At 47.7% G+C, this 25,589-nt stretch overlaps 1 protein-coding gene across 7 annotated transcripts in view; it reads right to left on the reverse strand.

Annotated features, from left to right (window-relative positions):
* Positions 1-5,187: 5,187 nt before the first annotated feature.
* Positions 5,188-25,589, reverse strand: part of ZNF605 (zinc finger protein 605) — a 20,763-nt gene continuing 361 nt past the window's right edge. For 2 of the 7 annotated variants that reach the window (XM_007126797.4, XM_007126798.4), the window contains exons 2-7: positions 21,448-21,572; positions 19,741-19,877; positions 19,240-19,407; positions 14,428-14,548; positions 14,105-14,197; positions 5,189-10,654 (exon numbers count right to left, since the gene is read on the reverse strand). In XM_007126797.4, coding sequence (XP_007126859.1) covers positions 8,859-10,654; positions 14,105-14,197; positions 14,428-14,548; positions 19,240-19,254 — 2,025 coding nt within the window. In that variant the 5' untranslated portion in view covers positions 19,255-19,407; positions 19,741-19,877; positions 21,448-21,572 and the 3' untranslated portion in view covers positions 5,189-8,858. Of the gene's footprint in view, positions 10,655-14,104; positions 14,198-14,427; positions 14,549-16,155; positions 16,189-19,239; positions 19,408-19,740; positions 19,878-21,447; positions 21,573-24,803; positions 25,041-25,589 lie in introns of those variants that run through there. The other 5 variants (XM_028480393.2, XM_007126796.4, XM_055080613.1 and 2 more) reach the window with 5 other exon arrangements.

Below are 25,589 nucleotides of genomic sequence, written 5' to 3' on the forward strand. Positions count from 1 at the left end.
GCTGTTCAGCCCTCTCCTTGGCCCTGGCTGCTCCTTTTAGGGTAAGTGTGAATGAATTCAGTTCTTCCAATTGCGCCTTTTCATTGAGCACTTTTGTTTTCCAGTGATTAAGAACAAGGAGAATTATTTAATTGTTAACAAAATGATTGTTTTTCAAATTATAACAAGATGTGATCATGGTTCATCATGTAGAAAATAGACACATACAAAAAAGAAAGTAATTGCCTTTAATCACACTCCTCTGGGACAAGCAGTTGAAATCATATTACATCCACTGCACTGGTACAGTTGGCTAACCACACTCCAAATGATAGGAAAACCACTAGGTATTTTCTAAGTAAAGATTTATTGAGATATAATTTATATAAACTAATAGTCACTCTTTTTATATCAACGTGTGTACATTTTGACAAATGCGTAATTGCATACCCACCACCATAATAAAACTCACTAGCTTTTAATATTATTTGAAACTTCTAATTACATTTACCAAAGCTTTGAAAAATGTACCCACATAACGGCCTATGGGGATGAACCAAATGACTGCTGTTTATTGTCCTAAAGCAGGAGGGTTAAAAGGGAGGGAACAAGTAACAGGCGTGGAGGACCCCAAAGGAAAGGCCGTGGCCGGGACCAGGCTTACATTCCCCAATGCAGATAAACACACCAGATGGGAAACTAGGAGAGAAAAAAGCTGCCCCAGGCGTGAGAGTCTGATGTGGAGCCTCAGTCAGAGATCACTAAGGGCCGAGAAGGGAGGGAGAGATTCCCAGGGAACGGCCCTAAGGTGGGACTTGAAAGCTGGGAAAGCTTTAAATTAGAAGAGAGTAGATTTGCAAGTAGGGGCGCTGGGGACTGACTGAGCAGGAGATTAATACCAACAGTATCCTGGCTGGGAAAAGTCCATGCCAGCCGTGGCTGACTAGACAGCAGAGCGGCAGTCTGGATGGTCTTACTCCATTCAGGCTGCTATAACACCAAGACTGGGTGGCTTATAAACAGCAGGAATTATTGCTGACAGTTCTGGAGGCTGGAAGTCGAAGACCAGAGTGCCAGCGTGGTTGGGTTCTGCTGAGAGCCCCCCCTTCTAGGTCGCTGACTTCTCGGGTACCCTCACCTGGGAAAAGAGATGAGCTAGCTTTCTCGGGTCTTTTATGAGGGCACTGATTCCAATCAGGAGGGCTTCACCCTCATGACCTAAACACCTCCAAAGCCCCAGCTCCTAATGCCTTCACTTTGGGGTTTAAGATTTCAACGTATGAATTTGGGGGAAACACAAAAATTCAGATCATAGTAGAAAGCAAGTTACGATAAGCTACTAAAAGTTGGGAATGAAGACGAGGTATGATTCTAGAGGCGCAACTGAAAGGTCCACATGGGGGACACAGCAGAGCACAGGCAGGCACTGGGACTCAAGGTTCACGTCCTGGCTCCCCAGTGACATCTGTTACCACCGCTGTTTCCCACCTACATAACAGCAAGATTAAACTGGGTGGCCCTAAGAGGCCCTTCTGACTCACATTCAGGACTAGGGGAAATGGGCGGTAGCAGTAAGGCCCATTAATAACGGTATTTATTGGGCCCTCACTATATTCAAGGCTTTCCACTTCCTATTGCATTCAGCCCTCCTAAAAATCATATGTAGCGTGTACTATTATGATCATTCTCATGTGTTAGGAAACCGAGGAGCTGAGAAGGCATGTCTGAGGTTATATGTTGAGTGACGTGGCCAGGACCTGAGCCCAGGCAGACCCGCCATCTGAACCACCACCCTCTGTTAGCCCTGTTCCTTAGGTGACAGCAGCGGTACACGAGTGAATTATTAGAGGGGGTGGGGGAGGGAATGCACATGAAATTAAACACGATGTACTGAAACAAGAACAGCACTTGGTTCCAGACTATACATCAGGGAACAAGAATAAGGAAAAGGACTGAGATTTCTAGAATGGGAGACTGGAGGAATGTTGTTACCAGTGACAGAAGGATTTGCAGCTTGGGAAAGGCAGAGAACGTGTATTTCAGAATTACGAGAGGCCTACGTATTCAAAAAATTTACAACAGAATTACCACATGATCCTGTAATTCCACTTCTGGGAATAACTAAATAATTAAAAGCAGGGTCTCAAAGAGACGTTTGTACACCCATGTTCACAGTGACATCATTCACAACAGCTAAAATGTGGAAAAGAGCCCAAGTGTCCATCAATGGATGAAAGGATAAGCAAAATGTGATGTATATATACAACGGAATAGTATTCAGCCTTAAAAGGAAGGAAGTTCTGACACCTGCTACAACATGGATAAACCTTGAGGACATTATGCTCAGGGAAATAAGCCAGTCACATAAGGACAGATACTGTAGGATCCCACTTGTATGAGGTACAGACAGAAAGTAGAAAGCTGGTAACCAGAGGCTGGTGGAGGGGGCTTTGAGGAGTTTAATGGGTACAGAATTTTAGTGTTGCAAGATGAAAAGAGCTATTGAGATGGATGATGGTAATATATTCACAATATTATGAATATATTTAACACACTGGAGTGTACACTTAAGATAGTTAGGGTGGTATATTTTATGTTATGTGCATGTTAGCACAGTTTTTTGTTGTGGTTTTTTTTTTTTTTTTTTTTTTTTTTTTTTGCGGTACGCAGGCCTCTCACTGCTGTGGCCTCTCCCGTTGTGGAGCACAGGCTCCGGACACTCAGGCTCAGCGGCCATGGCTCACGGGCCCAGCCGCTCCGCGGCATGTGGGATCTTCCCGGACCGGGGCACCAACCCGTGTCCCCTGCATCGGCAGGCAGACTCTCAACCACTGCGCCACCAGGGAAGCCCCAGCACAGTTTTTTAAAATGAAAACAAAGAGACCTATGCATTATTTATTTCTTACTTTGGTCTTATGAAGAATCTTGCAAATAGCTAAGGCAGGTGTAATACCTACTTTAGTCAAAACTCTTTTGATTGCAAGAGACAGAATGCAACTAAAGCAGAAGATTAGGAAACAGAATTTGAGAGTGTAGATACCTCAGGGACAAGTGGGTCCAGACCTCAAATGACATCACTGGGACCTTCCCTAGTCATGTCTCTGCTTCATTTTAAGTCTAGAACCCTCCACCCCTGCTGAAGATCGGGTTCTCCAGGTAGGGAGGATGCACAAGAGCAGCTCCACCCTCCAAGGGAGGCCACCGCTCGGCACCCGTTTATAGGGTCTTGGTAAATACAACTTCTTGACTCACATGCCCAAAACCTGGGCCGTCACTGGCCGACGGGATAGAATATGGCTGCAGCCAGGCAGGCCAGAGCACTGCATTTGCAGTGAGGAGGAGGGGCCAGGATTCCAGCCCCCAGCACAGGATGAATGGACTGGCCAGACACCGCAAGACCGCATAACCCCATTTTAGTTGTACAGATTGGAAACTGGAGCTCAAAAAAGTTTAATTTGTCAAAAACTACGCAATAGTAAAATGGCTAATAAAGCAAATGAGGTATGCCTTTTGTGATCCTAATTTTCTCAGACCCTCAGTCTTTCCAGCTTTAGTTTATGACAAATGCCAGTAAGGATTTTGAGATATCTGAAGAAATTAGCTGATTTATACAGTGATGAAAACAGCATAATTAACAGCAGTGTAACAAAGAGCACTTCATTTCTAGGGAGATAGAGGGGTTCAAACCCAGCCCTGCCACCTGGTGGGACCCTGGTACCAAAGTAGCTTAGAGTGAGTGTGGAGCTAAACACTAAGCAAGCAAACAGTAAGAGAAACACGGGAAGCGCCAGGCACAGAGCTCACCTGCCACCAGCACTGCACTGACCACACCCGGGGACTTCTCATTCCTTCCATCGGGAAGCCTCTCAACAAGGCGAACTCGCGAGACTTAACGCCCACACTCAGGCATGAGTCAAAGACGGGACCTGATTGACGCTAGTGGGCCATCAAGGCAGGACAGGAGCCGAGGACTGTTGTCTCTCACAGGGACAGCCCGGATGTAGGGCGTGGGATCGAGGCCTGGCTGTGTCCGCTCTGGCAGCGCTGCCCCTGTGTTTCGTGGGGATGTGGATTTGGTGTCTGATGGAGTTTCCAACATGAACTGCCTACGGCCCTACCCAGACCCTCTTCCTCAGAAGGCGCAGGGCAGGTGTGGGTAAACCGTCTCAGACTCTGTGTCTCATCTCTATTTTTCTTGAAAGTTATGCTCTTGGTACAGCTAAGCTATGAGTATCCTACTCTTTTAAACCTCAGAGGATTAGGGGTTAATCCCCTTCCCCCATCTTTTTGTGAGTCTGAGCTTGATGTGTTTTTTAATGAATGGTTTTAACAACTCTAGTGCTTTGAGAACTTCAAATTACAAATGTCACCTCACTTATGTTTCTCTCATCTCACCAGTGACTGCTTCATAGCTACATTCTCTTTGCTGGGCACCTTTAACGATTTAGGTATTGTTAAATACCTAAATATAATGACTTAGGTATTGTTAAATACCTAAATATAATGACATAGGTATTGTTAAATACCTAAATAAAATGATTTAGGTATTTAGGTATTAAACAGATTTGGTGTTCCTGGTTTATTTCATCTTAGCATTCTGAAAGTAAGAGTCTCAATGACAAGATGTCAAGACTACCCAGATGAATTGTGTAATAACTGTGAAACAAGTTGTAAAGAGCCCACAAAGAAAATAAAGAACACATGGTATCACTAAATCTGCAGATTTGGCCCCAGAACAAACCCACCACTAAGGTGAGTTGATGTGGCGATGGCGTGTGTGGCGCTGGGAGGGATCTGTGCTGTGTGGAAGAAAAGCTTTACTTTAACTTAGTTCAATTACATTCTTTTGAGCTGATCATGACATGTTACATTGCCTGCTTCTAAGTTGCAGACAGACATCAGGAGATAAATGAAATTTTCTAAGATAATCAGAGTGAGGATGGCTTTTCCCTTCACCACGTGGCAAATAAGGGGCCAGGGGAGAATTCCGATGGTGGAAACCACTTTACATCATAAACAGAACACAGAGAAACCATTACAGGTAACTCACAATGCTCTTCTCCAATTATGCCCAAACCTCAAAAGATTTATTTCATTCCCTAGCTATTTCCATAAAGACAGGGCCAGAGTGATACACAAGTTTATTAACACAGTCTGCATTGTGAACAGTACCTCCTGGAGTTATATGAAATGGAAAACCTGCACGAAGAGCTTCTTCAAAATGCAGATTGAAATGCAAATCCAACTGTTAGCAAAAATACCGCTGTGTAGCCTGATGGCAATTATTTCCCTTCAAATGAGGTTTGCGTGTCAGCAGGAGAGAAAGACTGGGTGAGAGAGGATGTCTGATAAATGACAGGGGAGTGTGCTCCACACCGGGCCTAACAGTCTACTTCCACCTAATTTACTAGGCTTCATGAGGTTATACCTGAAGCACCTCTGTTTTAATCTTAGAAAAGCTGATATTCAATTTGGCATGGTGTTTGTGATGGGAACTGGTGTGGAGCCTTTGAAGAGCTTCTCTGGGGTGATTCTGACTCCTGAGATGGGAAATCTTGTCTACGGGTGACAGACTATGTGAATTATAATAAAAACAGCAGAATATTGAATAAGAGTATTTTAATGGCGCAGCACAAGTTTTTAAACTGAGAGTACAGGGAAGTACAGTACATCATTCCTTTCTTTCTTCACTCAGTAATGGGCTACCTTTTTCTCGTCTGTACACATTTAGCATAAATAACAACGCTTTCTTGTAAGGCGTTCAGCTAACCCAGAGGCAGCATAAAGACCTCATAAACATTTTGGTTTCTATCAGTGAAGAAAGTCTAGTAATAACTGCAAAACCACCGGCATATGGAACAGATGGTAATGATCTCCAGAGCCATTTATGTTTGCAGCAAAACAAAACAAAAAACGCAAAGAACTCTGTTATAATTTCTACTGAATTATTAAAACACAAAGAGAAAACACTGATGTTGAGTGTGAGAAATCTTGACAGATGTCACTCTATGCCCCGTGGACCAGTAACTGATACTCAAAATTTGGTCAAACATTCATCTTTTAACACGTCACAGAAAACAAATGTTACACTCAAATTATTAACTCAGGAACATTTAATAAAGGGACTATTTACAGATTTGTGTTCACAATTAAGAAAACCAACCAGGGATGGTGAAGCCCCCAGAAGCAGTTAACATCCTCACATCTGACAAGCAGGGAGCTGCAGCCATCTGGGTGTCTGTAGACCAGCAGGAGGGAGGGAGGGCTGACACATACCTCCCTGTGTGAACCTGAGCAGAAACCCTAGGAAGCAGTCGTGCACTTCCTCTGGGCATGCAGAGCAGAAAAAGGACAATGGGTGTGGAGACGTGCACAGATCCATAACACAGACAGCTTCCATCGTGCAGTTGCTACAAACACAAGTCATCCCGAGCCCCTGTCTCAGACGACACAGTCTGTTCAACTATTTTTAAAGATTCACACTTAAGTGCTATTGTAGTCGTACACTTTACTTCTAAATAGATCATAACCCCAAGTATGTTGTCATTACTTTGGTTTTAAGCAGTCCATTAACTTTTTGAAAGATTTTAAAATGAGGAAAAAAATCTTTCATATTCACCCACACATTCACCATTTTCAGAGTGTTCTTTTCTTGCTGACCCCAAACTTCCTTCAATGTTTCCTTACGGCAGGAACTCTCTCTGATTTTGTTTCCTTGAAGTCTTTTTTGTTTTCACTTTTGGAAGATGTTTTTGACAGGCAACCGAACTCCAGGTTGCAGGGGTTTCTTTTTTATCTTTCATAATTTAATGATGTCACTCTGCTGTCTTCTAGTTTGCATAGTTTCTGACCAAAAGTTTTGTGCTTTTTTTTTTTTTTTTTTTTTTGTGGTATGCGGGCCTCCCTCTGCTGCGGCCTCTCCCGTTGGGGAGCACAGGCTCCGGACGCGCAGCCTCAGCGGCCATGGCTCACGGGCCCAGCCGCTCCGCGGCATGTGGGATCCTCCCAGACCGGGGCGCGAACCCGGTTCCCCTGCATCGGCAGGCGGACGCGCAACCACTGCGCCACCAGAGAAGCCCTCTGACCAAAAGTTGTTGTTATTCTTTGTTCTGTGAACGTGTTGTATCTTTTTCTCCAGGCTTTTTACAATCGTTCTCTTTAACACTGGTTTTCATCAATTTGAAGATGATGTCCATTGGCAACTTTATGTTTCTTACGTGTTGGGTTCTTTGAGCTTATTGAATATGTGGAGTTATACTTTTCATCATATGTGGATATTTTTCAGCCATCGTTTATCCAAATCCTTTTTCTCCCTCCTCTCTTTCTGGACCTCCCATTCCATGTGTGTTACGCCACAGTAACTAATTCCCTGTTCTCCTTTCCCCCCAGTCTTTTTCTCTCTGTGTGTATCATTCATCTGGATAATTTTTATACTTACTGTTCAAATTCATTGATTGTTTTCCTTCTTCTATGTCTAATACGTTCTTAATTCCATCCAGTTTTTTTTTAATTTACAGATGTTGTTTTCATCCTGAGAAGTTCCATTTGAGCTTTTAAAAATATATCTTCCACTCACTCATGTGTCGTCAAATTCATGTTTTCCTCTACTTTATACTTACAACAGCTATTTGAACATCCTTGTCTACTAATTCCAATCACTTCAGTCATTTCTCTTTCTACTGCCTGATTTCCCTCCTGGTTACAAGTCATATGTTCCTGCCCCTTGGCATGCCAGGTAAGTGTTTGGACGTCAGTCACGGTGGGTAGAGTAGTAGCTTTTAATCTAGGGTTAGTTACCCTCCCCACCAAGACAGTATTGTTCTGGGAACTCTCTTGATGCCCACGTGCTTTTGTGTGGCTGGTGGGAACGTGAACTGTCCCCACCTGCGCTGAGCTCCAGGGCTCGCCCAGCTCATTGCTCCCCAGTGCCGCTCTCATGGTCTCAGCTTCAGCGCTAAAGCCCACAGACTCAAAGGGGGACTCACTGTGGATTTCTGCAGGCCCTCTCTGGGAAGCTCCTTCCTATCCAGCACTTTTCCCTGCAAATTCTAGCCACCAGGGCTCCCCAGACGCCAACTCAGCAACTCTCTTCAGTCCAGCAGGACCACGTTCATTCCCCTCCCTGACCTGCAGCCTGGACGCTGCCCCCAGGGTCTAGGCTGGGCAGTCGTGGGGCTCTCCTCACCTTGTCCACCTCCTGCCAGGGATCACAAACCTGTGTTTGACATATGTCTAAAAACCACTATTTCATAAATGGTACAGTTTCTAGCTGCTTAAGGCAGGAGAGTTTATCTGGTTCTTCCTATAGCACCATAGCAGAAAGCAGAAGTCTTCACACATAAAACACAGCTACCACTTTAAAATGCCTATTTTCTTATAATAATTTATATACAATGTACACATCTTTCTTTTAGAATTATTTTAATAGGATCATGCTTATCAAATTCTTCAAATTATTAGGACTACTCCTCTGCATGAGATTTCTAATATATAATACTCAGTATTTCCTTTGTGTATGTATTCTCTAGTGTACTCTGAGTTACCCTTTCCCGGTGAAATCTTTCACTTGTTATGACAATTGAGTTTTTCTCCTGTTTAGGTCTTCTAAATATTTAATAGGCTGTCACTTTTGATGGAAAGATCTGTACTTATCACAATACTGATAAGACTTCCACACTGAGGAGCCATCAATATGTAATAAGTTTTTTCTGGGAGAAGGCTTTCCTATATTGCCTACTTAAGAAAAGTTCTCTTTCTGAATTCTGTATGGTGAGACAGTCACTGCAGTGACAGGGTTTCTCTCCTGTACATGTCCTTGGAGTGTGAGGGGCCTGACACCTGATGGCAGACTCCCCATACTCACCGCACTCGCCCCGTGTCTACAGCATATGACTTCTCTGATGTATCAGGAGCTGTGCCTTCCTGTGGAAGGCTGTCCCACATTCACTGCATCTATAGCATTTATCTCCTGTATGGATCCTCTGATGCCTCATAAGGTGCGACTTTCTAGTGAAAGATTTCCCACAATCCCCACATTTATAGGGTCTCTCTCCTGTATGAATCCTCTGATGTATAATGAGCTGCGCCTTCTCAAAGAAAGCTTTTGTACAATCACTGCATCCATAGGTCTTCTCTCCTGTATGATTTCTCTGATGCTTAATGAGCTGTACTTTCTGAACAAATGCCTTCCCACACTCACTGCATTCATAGGGTTTCTCCCCTGTATGAATTCTCTGATGCCTAAGAAGCTGTGGCTTCCAGGCAAAAGCTTTCCTACACTCACTACATTCGAAGGGTTTCTCTCCAGTGTGGGTTCTTTGATGGTGAATGAGGCTTGACTTCTCACTGAAGGCTTTCCCACACTCGCTGCACTCATAGGGTTTCTCCCCTGTGTGTGTCCTCTGATGAGATACCAGGCTGGACTTCTGGGTGAAGGCTTTCCCACAGGCACTGCATTCGTAAGGTTTCTCTCCAGTGTGAGTTCTCTGATGTGTCAGGAGCTGTGACTTCCCAAAGAAGGTTTTTCCACATTCAACACATCCATAGGGTTTTTCTCCTAAATGAGCTTTCTGATGTCTAATTAGTTCTGACTTCTTAAAGAAGGCTTCTTCACAGTTCCTGCACTGATAGTTTTTCTCTCCTGTGTGAGTCATTTGATGTTTGACAAGTTGCGGTTTTCTGATGAAGGCTTCACCACATTCACTGCATTCATAGGGCTTCTCTCCTGTGTGGATCCTCTGATGCCTAATGAGGAGTGAGTTCCTGCTGAAGGCTTTTTTACACTCACTACATGCATACGGTTTCTTTCCTGTATGAACCCTCTGATGAGTAATAAGCTGTGACTTCCAAAAGAAGGCTTTTCCACAATCACTACATTTGTAGGGCTTCTCCCCTGTGTGTGTCCTCTGATGTGTAATGAGCCTTATTTTCTGGGAGAAGGCCTTCCCACAGTCATTGCAGCCATAGGGCTTCTCTACTGTGTGGGTTCTCTGATGCCTTTGAAGCTGTGACTTCCTGCTAAAGGACTTCCCACAGTCACTGCAGCCATAGGGCTTCTCTCCCGTATGAGTTCTCTGATGTAAAACGAGCAGTGACTTCCTGCTGAAAGCTTTTTGACATTCACCACACCCGTATGGCTTTTCTCCTGAATGAGTCCTTTGATGAATAGTGAGTAATGACTTCTGGGAGAAAGCTTTCCCACAGTCACGGCATCCGTAGGGCTTCTCTCCTGTATGAGTTCTCTGATGTATAATGAGCTGTGACTTTTTGTTAAAAACCTTACCACATTCCATGCATAAACAGACTCCTGTATGTGCTATTTGGTTTGTAATGAGCCCTGGCTCTTTACTGCTGACTTTTCTACATTTACTGCAATCAGAGTATTTTATTCCACCACAGGTTTTGTCAGGCTTGATACAGAATAGTAATTTCTTATTAAGCTCATCAAGTTTTTTTCTTTCACAGTTACTTTTTGTAATAAGAAAATCAAAAGGATGTTTCAGACTTTTTTCACCTGTGCCACATTTATGGGATCTCATTCCTAAATGATCAAAGTTAATGCCTGAATGAAACATTTTCCCAAAGACGTCATATTCATGGCCTCTCTCCATACTTTTAAGCTTGTCTTGATTATCCTGGTGCCACATTTTGAGATTATTATCTAGCCAGACTTCTTCTAAAAAGGAAAAAATGAACCATACTGTGTAAATTTCCCCAATGATTATGCTTATTGAATAAGTCTTCTGAAATGGAGCCTAAGATCCCAGTCCCTCAAAAAAAAAAATTCTCCCAAATACAATGTCTACTTATTAGGCATTTTAAGAAAATTTTAATAGAAATGAAAACAGATTTTGAAATTACAAATGTTTATAAACACAACTTTCAAATAAGGAAAGATGAAATATACTCAAGTGATCATGATGAGGTAAAAGAGACAAGCAATTTCTGGGGGTGGTTAACGCACTCATTCCACAATAACCTACTGATCATCTACTGTGTGCCCAGACGCTGTGAGTAGCAGCAATCAGGGAGGAAGGCAGGTAAGTAACCCCATCAGAGAAGGCTGAGAATCACAGTACACAGAACAGCAAGATTAGTATACAGTGCTGAACGTCAGGCAGGAAGAAACACTGAATATGATGCACAGCAAATGCAGGATATCAACTTCATGTCTGAAACGTGAGGTATGTTAGTTTGCTGTACTATTGGTACATTAAAAAAACATTCTCATTCAAGATCCTCACCCGAATCACTGATACCAGTAATTTTACCATCATGAGAGTTACTTTTTGGAATTATCCAAGAGTTCTCCAGAGCTCAGCATCAACACTTGTATTTAGGTTTTTGACATTTTAGTTGAATCGATCATCTATATAATGCATCTGTATATGATGGAAATTATTCTAAACCACAAGTATTCTTTGTATAACATTAGGACAGATTTTTTTTTTTACCCTGTTAAGTACAATTATTTGTGATCTCCACAATATGACCATTTATTGAGTATTTTTAAATGATCTTTTAAAGGTTTGTTTAGTTCACGATATTCTTTACTAGGAATTGTGAGGTAATACTCCCAAGATGAAAGATATGGCAAGATCTCAGATGTAAGGCTATCACTCCTTTTCTGCAGGATCATTTTTTTGGGGGGAAAAAAAGCCCTATCTAACTCTCAGACATACCAGAATTTCAGAGGAAGAACCAACTAGAGCCCGATACGGAGGAGAACAAAGGATTCAACGATCCGAGCTTCAGTGAGTGTGAATGGTAATGCTATTCGTGGATATTTTAAAGACTAGAGAGAGAAGTTAGGGGATTAAAAGCAAAGTCATCTGTAGACACAGAAGTGTGAGATCCACCTAAATAGTTTACAAAAAATTGTTTCAGGAAATGTTAAAAAAAAAATTACAAATTTTAATTCAAATCAAATCAGGAAATAAGATTAAGATATATATCCAAATTAATAAGTTAAATGATATAAAACAATATTGAAGTTAAATTGTACCAAAAAATCTTTAAGAAATTTTTAAAAAGTCTTGTCACTTTGGCAAACACGGGGACCGGGTTTCACTGGTGCCAACTCAGGTGCGGGTACACGTGTGTTTCCCCGTCTCTGTTTCCATTACACTCCTGTCCTTTCTGCCTTCATTTCACCCTATTTTCAATTGATATTCCCACTTCTAGGCTTGCTCCCTCCCAATTCTAGTCTCCACACAGCAACATGTAATATTTAGAAAATGTACTCAGGCCTTTTAACCCTTTGCTTAGAAACCTCTGATAAACCCAGACGTTTATCACGGCTTTTGCACCCCTGTGTGCCGGCTCCTTCCAGCCCCCCACTCCCTCTCACAACACTGGGCTCCTCCCCGTCCCACTGACCCCAAAGGCCTTTTCCTGCTGTAGGCCCTTTGCATGTGCTCTCCCTGCCCAGCTTCCAGCATTCCTGGCTCACATCATTTTAAGGGCACACTAACAAACACCCTGTTTATTCCCTTCATAGCATGTATCAAATAGGTAATCACCTTGCTTCTGTCTCTCGCACTAGAATGTAAACCCTAAGGGCAGGGAACAGGTTTGTGTTTTTCACTGAGGTACCCCCACTACATAGCACATAACCAGCCCTCAATACATGTAGGATAAATACTCTTCACTTGTCATTAAACTTCTAAAGCAATTCCTTTCTATATAGTTAATCTTGACAATTAACTTTGCATTTTGACACAAATGCTTCATGTTTAAACACTGAATTAGTTTTATATTTTCTTCTAAATTAAAATTCTCTGGTCCTGCAAGGTTATTTCATGACTCATGTTTTATCTCAACTCCTCTCATTCCACAAAATAGCAGTGGTTCTAAATTAATGGGGGAACATAAAGTCTATCTTGACAGCTTTTCCAAACTACACATACCCAGTCCTAATAATCCATGTGAATGGTGCCTAGACATCTGTAATTTGAAATATTTCCTAAGGTAAGCTGAAACACTTACTTAGACGAAAACCTTTGTACTAAAGAAATATTTGATAAATAAGAAAGCTCCTGCCTTACCTGGCCTCACAACAACCAATTAATGAAGTATTTAGTAATTACACAGCATAAATTCCATAGAGAACAGAGAAGAGTAAGTTACTCACCATCTTTCTATGTGGGAAAAAAACCTTAAGACCTAATTGGTTAAGGAATTACAGATAATGTGTGATCACACCCGGGTTCCCACAATACTGCTCAGTGGGTAGAGATTTCAGAAAATGCTGGGAGTCAGGGAACACTCCCTGGAGGTGGAAAAAGAGCTTAAAGTGAAGAGGGGGAGGGTGTCTAAATGGGAAAGTGTAGGACAACGAAAGGCCCACATGCAGAGAAACAAATGTGAAAGACACGAGGAAAGAACTACTTTGAGTGGCATCAACCAGGACCTCTGGGCACAGGAAAAACTGCAGAGATAAGATGCTGCCACACTGTGAGGGTCTTCAACACAAATGGCGTTAAAGTATCACAGAGCAGGTCTTAAACCCAGCAGACTATTTGAAGGGATAAATGAGAAGCTTTAGAAGCTGAATACCAAAGGCACCAGAAAGAAGCCCTGGACACTGACCCTGAAGTTCTTATCTGCAGGGAGGCCGGAAGAGTGCTTAAGGCGTTAGACTTTTCTCCTGTATCCATGGACTCACCTTCTACTCTATGTGGATTTGAAATAGAAATCTGACCAATTAGGGAGAGAAAAGAAAAATAATAAAGGAAACTCAAAAGTAATCAGTGTCACCTCAAACAGGAAAAAACTATGAATTCTTAAAGAGGAGGAAGGAAGCCCACCTGTAGAGGTGGGACTGGGGAAGCTAGCAGAAGGGGCGTATCCAAGAAGGCAGGTCCTAAATGACTGTGCTGCCGGGTACGGAAGACGGGGCATATTTCATCACCAGCTCCACCAAAGAGGACGCATCCTGACGTGGAGACCAGGATGGAGAGCACATGAAAAGTCAGGAAGGACTCGTGTCACTAGTCCTGAGTCAACTCTAAGGATGGAGGAACTTTAAACACGGTTTTACAGATAACATTTCAAAAGTACCCATCTGTCATCAAAACCCGAGACCTAACTTTCACTATCTGCCATATACCTGATTATTTCTCACCTGGAAAGTTCTGACTTAGGATTTCTTCACCTAATATCCATGGCTCTTCTTGCTCCAGTTTGAAAATCGCCTCAGGTTTGATCATTTGATAACCTGTCAATTGGAAACACAGAGAGTCCCAACTGCTTGGGCTGAGGGACTCTTAAATATAAAGAAGATTTCACTACAGAGGCTAAAAAACAAAACAAGCAAATAAAAACCTTTCAGTTGGGTGTAGAAATCAAAAAATCTTTTGACATCTGAAACTTAAACCCGAAATCCATAACATCTTAGGGGTCCCACAGTTGCTGGGTGTGCCCCGTGTCACACAAGAATGTTCTTACCCAAGAAAACTAGATTGCTATAGTTCTCCAACATCACATCCCTGTACAAGGTCTTCTGAGTAGGATTAAGCAGCTGCCACTCCTCCAAGGTGAAGTCCACAGCCACGTCCTCAAATGACATCTAAAAAAGCATAATCCCTGTTAAATCGGAAGTCATTCTCTTTGTTGAATACAGGCTTTCTTCTCTACAGTGACAGGTGGCCTCCGAGTTGGCCCCATGATCTCCAACTCTTGGGATTCATGCTTTTGTTTAATCCCCACCATCCTGACTATGGGCTGGACTTACTGACTCACCTCCACCGAATGAAACAGGGTAGAAGTGCTGGATCAGGTGTAAGAGAACGTGACTTCCACGTTGGGAACCCTCTCCTGCTCTCCCTGGGCCACATGGCGAGGCAGCCCTGTGCACAAGCCCACGTGGCAAAGACCCGAGGCCTGCCACCACCCACGTGAGTGAGCTTGGAGGGGGTCACCTCCCTACCACCCCGTGAGATGACCACAGCCCTTCTCAACATCCTGATGACAGGGTCGTGTGAGACCCTCCACCAGAACCAAATGGGTGAGCAGCTGTCAGACTCCTAACTCACAGAAACTGAGATACATGTTTGTGTTTTCAGCCACTGAGGTTTGGGGTAATTTGTTACATAGCAATGGATAAGTAATATAATATCCTAGTCATGCATTATACTTTGAGAGGAAAACAAAAATGTTATTAAAATATTCAGCATTATGAATTCATTCACCTATCCACCCATCTACCCATAGAATAAGAAGTTGGAATAGGCTGTCTTTAAATAAGCAGTGTTTCTCAAAGAAGGTGCCATTGGTATCTCGGCAAAGGACAGGACGCCACAGAGACCGATACCGTCCCAGGCTGGGCCCACGTATTTGTGCTGCCGTGTCGTCAGAAGGTGCCGAAACAGCACGGAAAGCTGTCCTGCCTTCCAGACGCTGGACAAGGCCCAAACACTGCCCAGGGACAGGCTCCCGTGTCAGCGGGCCAGGATGCTCTCAACACGTGGACCTCACTGGTCCTCTGGTCCCAACCAGAGGGTTTCACTGGACCCTGACACTTTCTTGGGGTCTGGTCTGGCCATCCTCATGGGCTCCCCAAGCACGGGTCACACTCTCCAGGCTCTACCTGACCACATTTACTTCCTGTTCGAATTCACTGCATCTGATAACAGCCCCTTATTTGCAGAGGGGCTGAGTGAGCGTTTTAATGGACAGTTTAAAGACAGCCTTAAGGGGCTGACAGGAGGGCTCATGGCGACCCCAGCCTGGAGCACAGAGCTCGGAAGAGAGCGGCCCTTCTCACGGTGCTGGGGCTTGGCCAGGCTGTCCTCGGTCACAACCCTCCGCTCATGGTCACTGACCCGTCATGCTCTGCGGGAGACCCCGCGGGAGCCTCCACCCCTATGACCCCATCCTGAAGACTCAGTGAGTGCCAGATCCTGTACAACCACTTTCAAATCTTTTAAAAACTCAGGAGTTTCTGCTAACCAATTCATAAACATGCTCTATCTCTCTGGTTAAATTATGTAAAAATATCTGTCCCTCTGTATAGGGACAAAGTGTTTTTCCAGACAAAGGGTCTGGATGAAAACGGAGATGATTTCTTTTAAAGTTTTGATTACTAAATGGGACACACTGATGATGACCAGAGAGAAAAGAAAATAAAGCCCAGCACCAGGGGAGGCACAGGGGAGGGAGAAAGACATTAACGACCTTTGTGTTTTAGACCTGCTCCTGAAAGCTTTCCTTCCTCCTGGAAAAAAAACAAGAAACAAAAGAAAATGACTCTCTGTGCTTCTCTCCACGCCCGTGACCGCTCTGGGTGTAGACTGACACCTTCCTGCCCGACAGGGCTGCCGGCCAGCAGCACAGGGCGCCTCAGCCCCCGTGTGTCCCATGCAACAGCCCCGATGCTGTCTGCACCCCATGAGGTGGCAGGGCCTGGACAAACAAAATGGCCTGGAACTCAGCACCCCAGGCAGCCCCTCAAAAACCAAGGACTGAAGTAAGTTATTCAGACTGGGCAACGGAAAGCCACGCTGGGGCCCCGTTAGCCTAACTGCCTGATGAAAGTACGTGCTGCTTGGAGGCTCCGGGATTGTGCTCCTGGTGTGCACACCCAGCCGTGTGACCCCACTGTCTCAGCCCTGGCAGGTGTTCAGGCCAGCCTCCGCCTGCTGCCAGAGCTGTGCTATGCAAACCACTGCCTTGTGCCAGGTCACAAAGGTTCACATGGCCACTTGAGAAGCCTCCTGAAGGGCTGACACATGCCTTCCTGATTGGGAAACGGCTGAGACCACATGCAGGCTGGGAGGCTGCCCCGGATGAACTCCCTGTTTCCTGTCTCGGCCTCTCTAGGTCCAACATGTTCAGGTCCATGATGGGGTTGCCTATTTCTCACTCAGGTCCTGAAAAATCAAGCGGATGGGCTGAGGAGTCTGGCTCCTGGTTAAAAACCTACGTGTGAACCTTCAGGTCCAAACACAGGCAGGCCCAAAGGGCTACCCCTCAGGCCTCCTGGGGGACACTGCCCCCACCCCTGCCCCCAGGCCTGCGGCGCAGCCTGCGTGCCATGGCCTCCGAGGGGCCGGTGAGGATCTCGTGTGCCCTGCGTCTCTGCCTGAGGCCTTTGGCAGAAGCCTTTCTCAGGTGCCTCTCTAAGACCCCCTTGTGGGAGGGGGGACCTGAAGACACTGTGCACACTCTGACCCAGTACCCTGTATTTCCCACTCCCTCCTCCTCTTCCCCTCCTCCTGGACCCCAAGTCCATAAATCTGCCGGAGCCTTTTGTTCGGGGCTCCCTAGGCAGCGAACACCTGTGCTGACACACCTGACACGTGGCCAGGGCGCTGTTCACTCCTCAGGTATAGGTAATGGGGAGTCAGCGCCTTCTGCGGCATCCGGCTCTCACTCGTGCCATCACTCTCGGCTACTGTCACCCTGGCTTTTGCTGTCACCAGCTACTCTGACACCTGGCAGCTCTGCTGAGCTCCTGGCACAGAACACAGCAGTGAAGGGGAAAAGCTACAGTGCTGTGCGCTGCTTTAAACAACAGGATTTTTAAAAGAAAGAAAGGAACAGAAGGAGGAGGTCAGCTAGGTGGATGGGAATTGTTTTGAAAGGTGAAGGGAGGGATTCCCCTGGTGGTGCAGTGGCTAAGAATCCGCCTGCCAATGCAGGGGACATGGATTTGAGCCCTGGTCTGGGAAGATCCTACACGCCACGGAGCAGCTAAGCCCGTGCTCCACAACTACTGAGCCTGTGCTCTAGAGCCCGCAAGCCGCAACTACTGAAGCCCTCGTGCTTAGAGCCCGTGCTCTGCAACAAGAGAAGCCACCGCAATAAGAAGCCCGCGCGCCACAACGAAGAGTAGCCCCCGCTCACTGCCACTAGAGAAAGCCCGCGCGCAGCAACGAAGACCCAATGCAGCCAAAAAATTAATTAATTTAAAAAAAAAAAAAAAAAGAAGAAAGGAGAAGGGACACCGTAGTCGTTTCTTTCTTTTTTTTTTTAAAGAGGATGTTGGGGGTAGGAGTTTATTAATTAATTAATTAATTTTTGCTGTGTTGGGTCTCCGTTTCTGTGTGGGGGCTTTCTCTAGTTGTGGCAAGCGGGGGCCCCTCTTCATCGCGGTGCGCAGGCCTCTCACTATCGCGGCCTCTCTTGTTGCGGAGCACAGGCTCCAGACGCGCAGGCTCAGTAGTTGTGGCTCACGGGCCTAGTTGCTCCGCAGCATGTGGGATCCTCCCAGACCAGGGCTCGAACCCATGTCCCCTACATTGGCAGGCAGATTCTCAACCACTGCACCACCAGGGAAGTCCCACAGTCGTTTCTTGAGTCAGTAAAGTCGGGGCGGTCGGGGGAGGGATGAATTAGGAGTTTGGGGTCAGCAGATGCAAACTATTATATAGAGAATGGATAAACAACAAGGCCCTACTGTAGAGCACAGGGAACTATATCTAATCTCCTGGGATAAACCGTAATGGAAGAGAATATGAAAAACAATGTGTATATATTTATATATACAACTGAACCAGTTTGCTGTACGGCAGAAACTAACACAATATTGTAAATCAACTATACATCAAAAAAAAAAAAAAAGGTCAGGAAAAGGAACTGAAGGCAGATACCCTCCTGTGCAGCTTTTGTCAGCAGAAGCAAAAACAGTTCTACCTAAAATGTATCGAAGTTCCAACTGAGAGAATATATATGGGGCCATTTGAAGGTTTTGTAACAACCAGTTGTGCCAGATGATTCCGGTTTCTTCCCTAAACCCAGAGCTCAGGTGGGACGTGGACCCAGGCCTGCTGCCCACTGCTGTGCTCTGTACACCCGCACCCACTGAGGACCTGCGAGGAACAGCCTCAGAAATATGTTCACCCGTTACAGGATGTCATCTGCCACGTCATCTACATCAACAGCTAGTAAAACGCTTTCTTTACAGGTCACCATCAGCAGATGTCTGCTTCCACCGAGCAAATGGTCTGCTTTTTGACAGAGGAAACCATGCAACTCTTCCTGTTTCTCTTTCTGTGGCGGCTTCTGGGAACATCTGAGGAAGCTTGCGGCTCAACTCCAACCGTGCAGGGCCTTAATTCTCTTATATCTGTGCCCCAGCTTCACGACTTTTGTATGATTCTATGATCCACCTTGTACTTCTTTTGACATCTTCATTCCCAAGGTTATGTTTTCTCCGGTTATAATTTAAATGTATTTAGACCTTTCCTGTTAATTGTAGAGATGCCTGTGAGCCTCATCACACCCACAGATAAAACTGCTGGAGGACAAATAACTCACCTGTGACTTGATCATTCTCCCCCGTTCCTGGGAAATCTGCTCTGCTCTGTCCTGATGCTCTGGAAAAAGGTCTCTGGGCAAAGGTCTGTGGACTGGGAATGCACCCCGAGTCCTGAGGCCTCTTCTTTCTTATTTCACATGAGTTTTCGTGCTCCTGAGGGCCATGGCCTGGAGGTGCAGTGGGAATTTTATTTTAGATGATGTAATTCCTTTGGGGACCTCACTCTTGGTTCTCTATAGGTGGGAACTCAGACAGGCTATGTGCTAGCACTAAGAAACAGGATAGAAAGTGAGCTACTGCCATGTGTCAGCAGAGCCGACCGCAGCCAGGCCAGGCCTGCACTACACACTGGGCTCTGCAGCCTGGCTCCCACCTGGGAATGCCCGACGGGAGCCACCTGCCTCGCTGGTTCAACCAAAGACCCCAGGGGAGCCCCACCACCTCAAAGCACTCTGCAGAGACGGCAACAAAGTCTGGAAATACAGTCTTGGCTCACTCACCCTGCAGCACCTTTTCCCGGGGGCACTTAGATGAAACCACTGGCACAGGTACTACAGAATAAAACGCCACTCACTTCTAGGCAGGACAGGGAATGGGCAATGGCCTGGGGTGCTGGCTCTCTACTCCAATATCAGCCCTGGAGCAAAAGGAAAGCACAGATCAGAGGAACTAAAAGAAAAGGCCAAAAGAAGAGGAGAGACCCCGGGGGAGACGGAGGCCGCGATGAAGCTGACGCTCAGGTGTGGGTTTCCGGCTGAGCCGGCCGCGCTACAGCCCAGAGCAGACGCAGCGAGAAGAGAGGCCTAAGGAAATCTTTTCCGTTCTTTCTTTCTCAGCTCACATTGGCGCAAATACTGCCTTCCCTTCCCTAGGAAATCGGCAGAACAGCCTAGGCCACGGTAGAAGGCAGCTCAAAATCCCTGCTGAGTTTAGGAATCACAGAAACGGCAAGGGCCCAGCTGCCTTCAGGCACTTACTTGTCTCCCACCGCCCCATGGACCCCAAGGAAACTGCTCCACACCTGCTTCTTCCTAAGGGTCTCTGATCCCTGATCAGAGGAGCTGCTCAGACAAGTGGTGGGTACGGGGCTATCCAGTGGCTCTAAGGTCCACACTGCTGGCCCTGGGGCCCCCTCCCTTCCCTTTGCTTCGAAGGCCTGGCCTCAGCCCTTCCCTAATGCAATTATCAGAGTAGGAGAGCAGATTACACCTCTAGGGGGATACAGCTCAGAGCCTGTGAGGGCAAATACCAATTAAAAAGAAAAAGACTCCCCAGAACCTTATTCAAAGAGTATTTACTGTAGAATATCTGTAATTACAAAATCTTTCTCTGCCCCTTTGGGATATATGTAAATCTTTCCTAAAACTAAGTTTAACAACTCAAGAAAGCCTTTCTTAAGGACCTGGGAGCCGTCTCTGAAATCATCCAGGAAGGTACACCCCTCTCTCTGGGTCTCTGGGAGGACAGGAGCCTAACCAGCCTGACTTTGGCACCTGGCTCCAAATTGTAAAATCACCCCCCATCATAAAGGTATGACAAGTGTATTTTTCCTTTGGATGAAGGCAAGTAGCTAACACAGTAGCCAACCGCACTACCAGGCAAGTTTAGGACGGACTACATGTGACACATGATCACTTATCTTGAGACCGTGTGTATAACGGGTTGTACCTGCCCGGCTACAGAAAAGGGCACGATCTCTTCCTGTCTCTCGCAATGTCTTTAGCAGACTGCCTGAGGTGGGCATCAAAGTCTGGTTCAATTTTTATTCAATAATAAAACTATTCTAAGGGACTTCCCTGGTGGTCCAGTGGTTAAGACTCCATGCTTTCACTGCAGGGGGCACGGGTTCGATCCCCGGTCAGGGAACTAAGAACCTGCATGCCACGCGTGCAGCCAAAAAAAATTTTTTTTAATTAAAAAACAACCATCACCTACCTATTCTTTCTCTTCTACTTTTTTTTTTTTTTTTTTTCTCTTCTACTTTTGTGGAGAAGTCTTCTGGATTGGCAGAGACTGGTTGAAATTATTTCCCCAACGAGCCAAATAAGCAAATAAATGAGTACAACCACTACTTTAAAAACCTTTTAAAAGATCACAAACTGTATTACAGAGATCACCTGAGGCAGAATTATCGGAACAGATGGACCAAGAGTTAAGATCAGCACAATCACAAAAAACACGACGTCTTCGTGCACACAAATACTTACACTTCCAATGTCTCCACCGCTTACACCAGGTCACTTACACCAGCCGGATATTGGATCAGGGCCAAGGACTCCACGGGCTCACAGCAGGGTCACACAGGGATGTGACTTCCTTCATGAGGGGACACCTGAAAGGAAATATCCAAAAATACAGTTGCCGGTAAGCCTGGGGGCATGAGGGCCAAACTCCACCTCCCACCCGAGATCTGTCTAGCGCTGCAGTCCACGCCTGTGGCTTCTTGTTCTCCCGGCTTGGTCCCCACAGGCTGACAGGCTGAGAGGAAGACCGACATGGTGGATGGCCAATGGGCACCTTTCCACAAAGTAAGCTGAGCAAGGAGAGAACGTAATAGCTACAGGAGATCTAGAGCAGGAGCCCCTTGTTCTAACAGAGAATGGGGGGACAGGAGGGAGGTATCCTCAGGGTCCCAGTGGAAAAGAGAGAGATGGGGGACTCGTCCTCCACGACAAGGGAAGAAAGTTATGCCCTGGTGTTAGCAGACTGCCGGGTTTCGCCCCCGGGCAGCTAACAAGAGTGGAGAGAACACTGGCCCCTTCGAGGCCCTTCCTGCCCACCCCTAGAGCTGGCCTGAGGGCTGGAATCAGACCACCCGCTCGGGAGCCCCACACCCTCGGTCAGCAAGGGAAAGAGGAAAGGAAACCCAGGAATACTGCTCAACGCCGGCCGGACCACGGACCGGCTCGTGGCACTGTCTCTCAAGGGCCTTCAACATTTCCCTCTTCGTCCTTCAGCGAATCGAGGGAGGACACAGGCCAGGGAGGGAGGGCAGGTCCCAGTGCTACCCAGGTGCTGAGGATCCTGTGGAGAGTCAAGAACCAGCCCATCTAGACAGACAGACTGGATTTTGAAATTTGACCTGAAACAGTGGCAGAGGGCAGGGCGAGGGCGTCCAGGGCAGCAAGAACTCTACAAGTGGGAATGGAGAAGGATGGCATGCAGTTCTGCCCACGCACGGGGGGGCAGCAGACACAAAGGTCAGATTCCCTGAGTGAAACCGGACTCTCCTGAGACCAGAGTGAAGAGTGTGGTGCATGAGAACAGGTCTCTCACGAAAAAACGTCCTGGGAGAGCAGAGAGCGACACCCAAAGGAGAAGCGCCTCTTCCCGAGATGCGCAGGGAGCTCCCTGGGGCTCCTGGGCACGGGCAGGTCCCGATGGTCTAGGAGGCCCAGTGAAAAGAGAGCCCCAGAGTCACTGCTTTCCAAACCTGAGGCCCCCCCCGAGACACAGGCCCACCTGCCCTGGAAGCTTCTATCTCGTCTGGACCCCTTCTGGGTTGATGCACAGGAGACCTTCTGTAGCTTCCCCTCTGGAAAAGGGGATGTGCCAACTGTACTAACACCCCGAACAGTCACCCTGGTTCCTCCCCCAGGACCCCAACATACTCCTGCACTGTGCTCTCATATCCACGTCAGATCCCACTCACACACTAATGCAGACCTAGACACACACTCGCGGTCTCATTTACGGGCCAGGAAAGCAGCAATTTGCTGAAGGCTTCTTACTACCAGGCCCTGTTCCGGGCATGTGGGAGAGACCACTAAACAGGACAGACAGTCCCTGCCCTCTGGGATGGGAAACAGACACACAAGTAAGTAAAATAATTTCAGACTGTGAGAGTGCTCAGAAGAAACTGCAGATGTGCCAGAGGAGCGGGCGGGTGGAGGGCGCTCCTTGCAGATGCCTTTTAGCCGAGCTCGGAGGAGGAGGGGCCGGCCCTGGAAGGCTACAGGCCAGCCACGCCCGGCAGGGAGCACCCGACGCAAAGGGCTGGAGCAAGGGGGGGACTCCCAGCCGGGGGGTCTCTGAGCACTTTTAAACAGGAAATATTCGAGCAAAAGGAGCCGTCACTGACCAACACGCCGTGCACACGCTGGGTGCGAGGGACCAAGGACAAAGGGCAACGCGGTTACCGAACAGAAGACACGGCCTTGAGTCTTGCCTGAGCCAACGCAGGACTCACCCAGACCCCAAACACCACCCTTAGAGGCCCCGCAACCACCAACGCCCAAAGCCCCTCAGATTCAGTTCCAAAGACCGCCTCGATCACACTGACTGACCCCATGAGAACCCCCAGCCCCCAGATCACTGGACACACGAGTCTCCAGGCCACACAACCATCGACTCCATAAACCCCATGTGCCCAACGCCCCCCCAGGGGGTCTGGGCCGTCAATTACACACACTGTGAGTCCCCATCGGCTCCTCTAGCAAGGCCCCCCCCATCACCAACCACCAGTGACAAAACCAATCCACAGAAGTGCGTGAATCAATGAACCCAAGTCTCTCCACAGCCAGCCCCTGATCAGACACCCACAGAACCCCTGACTCCCGGTCCCGGTGGGCTCTCCGTCACTCAGCCCTGCGCACCAGCCACAGGCCTCCCGACGGACCACCTGGTTGATTACGACCCCAGAGCCCTCTACCTCCACAGGCTTCTCAATGCCAAGGCCAAGAAACCCCATCACTGGCTCCTCCAAACCCCACTCAATAACCTCCACGGTCTACCCACTGACTAGACACTGAGTCAGTGGAACCCCACGTGCTGAGTCCCAAAGGACCCCCGGAGAACTCCAATCCCTCCCTCTTGCGGTGCCCACCCACACCTTCACAGAGTCCGTCACCACCCGCCCCCCAAACCAGGCCCTCATCACACGGGGCTGCCAGCCACTCACCTCCAGATACCCACTCTCCAGTCGCCGTGCTCACCCACCACTGAGATGCCCCCAGAGCTCATCACCCTGCGAGGGGCGGCAGCTCCGCACAAACACCCCGGGCCCCTCCAACGGCGCCAATTACCACCCCCACTTCCCCCTCACGGCCCCCAACAGGCCGCCTGTCAACCTGTGTGCAGACCCCTGCCACTGACACGTGGCCTCCGACCTGATCAGCCACAAGATCCCCAAACACGGGCCGCCCCGGTCACTGCCCTCCACCGAAAAAGCTACCATCGAACTGTCAAGTCAAACCAAACGCAGACGTAGCGAAGAAATGTTTTACTCCGAGGATTTATTCTTCGCGGGGGGAGGGGTGCTGGAAGAGGAAGGACGCTGCGGCCCTAAGAGGCACAGCATCTCTGCAGAGTGTGGGGAAGCTGGATCAAAGGGCGGGGGACCAGACAGCAGACCAGACGAGAAGACATCTCACCGGAGGTCGGCCAGTTCTGGGTGCAGTGGCGGGCTGCAAGCTGCTCAAGCCTACGGCCCAGAGTTCAGGGAACCGCGGAAAGGAGAGAAGCTGAACCAAAGTTTGGATTCTAAGCGTTCTGATCGGTGAGAACAAACAGTTCAGCTAATCACTGATGAGGCAAAAGATGAGAGGGGCTGTGTCATATTTACCTATGGCCTTGTCACACAGGTAAACAAGGGCATCATGTGAGAAGGGGGTTCTTTGCAGCCAGCTGTTTCCCGGAACCCGAGAAGGGGGGGATCTTCCCAGGAGCACACGGCTCAGGTACACTCCAACACTGCAGCAACCAGCGGCCCTTCCTGCCGACGAAACCCTCAGTGCAGCCACTCTGGGCCCTCTACATGCCCCCCACGCGCCCACAGAGCCTCGTCGTTCATCCCTTCGCGCCCAGTCGCCAAGCCAAAGGCACGCAAATCGTGGATGGCTAGAGCCTTAACCATTGCTGGACACAGACCCGAACCCACATCCCCAGGGCACACGCCGGCCCCGCACAGCCCTCCACTCACTCCCGAGGGGAGCCTCCGGGCTCCCTCACCCCCAGGGCCTGCTGCCTCCAGCCGCCGAGGCTAAGGTCCCCCCAAAGGCCCCTCCCAGAGGCCCCCACCATCCACTGAATTCCTTCCGCCGGCTTCACAGCCACTCACCCCTCCCTGGCCCCGAATTACTGATTTTCACAGACATTCCACTACTTCGCCCGCCTAGTGTCCCCAGTTTCATCAGCCCCACCGTCTCCCCGTACAGCCCCTCCTCTCCCACCACCACGGGAGGCCCTGCCCTGCCCCCCAAATCTCCCTCCTGCTTCCTACATCACTGCCGCCCACACCCGCCCCTCCAGACCCCTGTCCCCCAAGCGTTTCCCCACCGTCGCGCTCCCTCCCGCCTCCCCGCTGCCCGGCCGCCTCGCGGCCCCCGCGGCCCCTCCCCTCTGCCGCCCC

This window comes from Physeter macrocephalus, chromosome 19 (genome assembly GCF_002837175.3).
Source record: "Physeter macrocephalus isolate SW-GA chromosome 19, ASM283717v5, whole genome shotgun sequence".
Lineage (NCBI taxonomy): Eukaryota > Metazoa > Chordata > Mammalia > Artiodactyla > Physeteridae > Physeter > Physeter macrocephalus.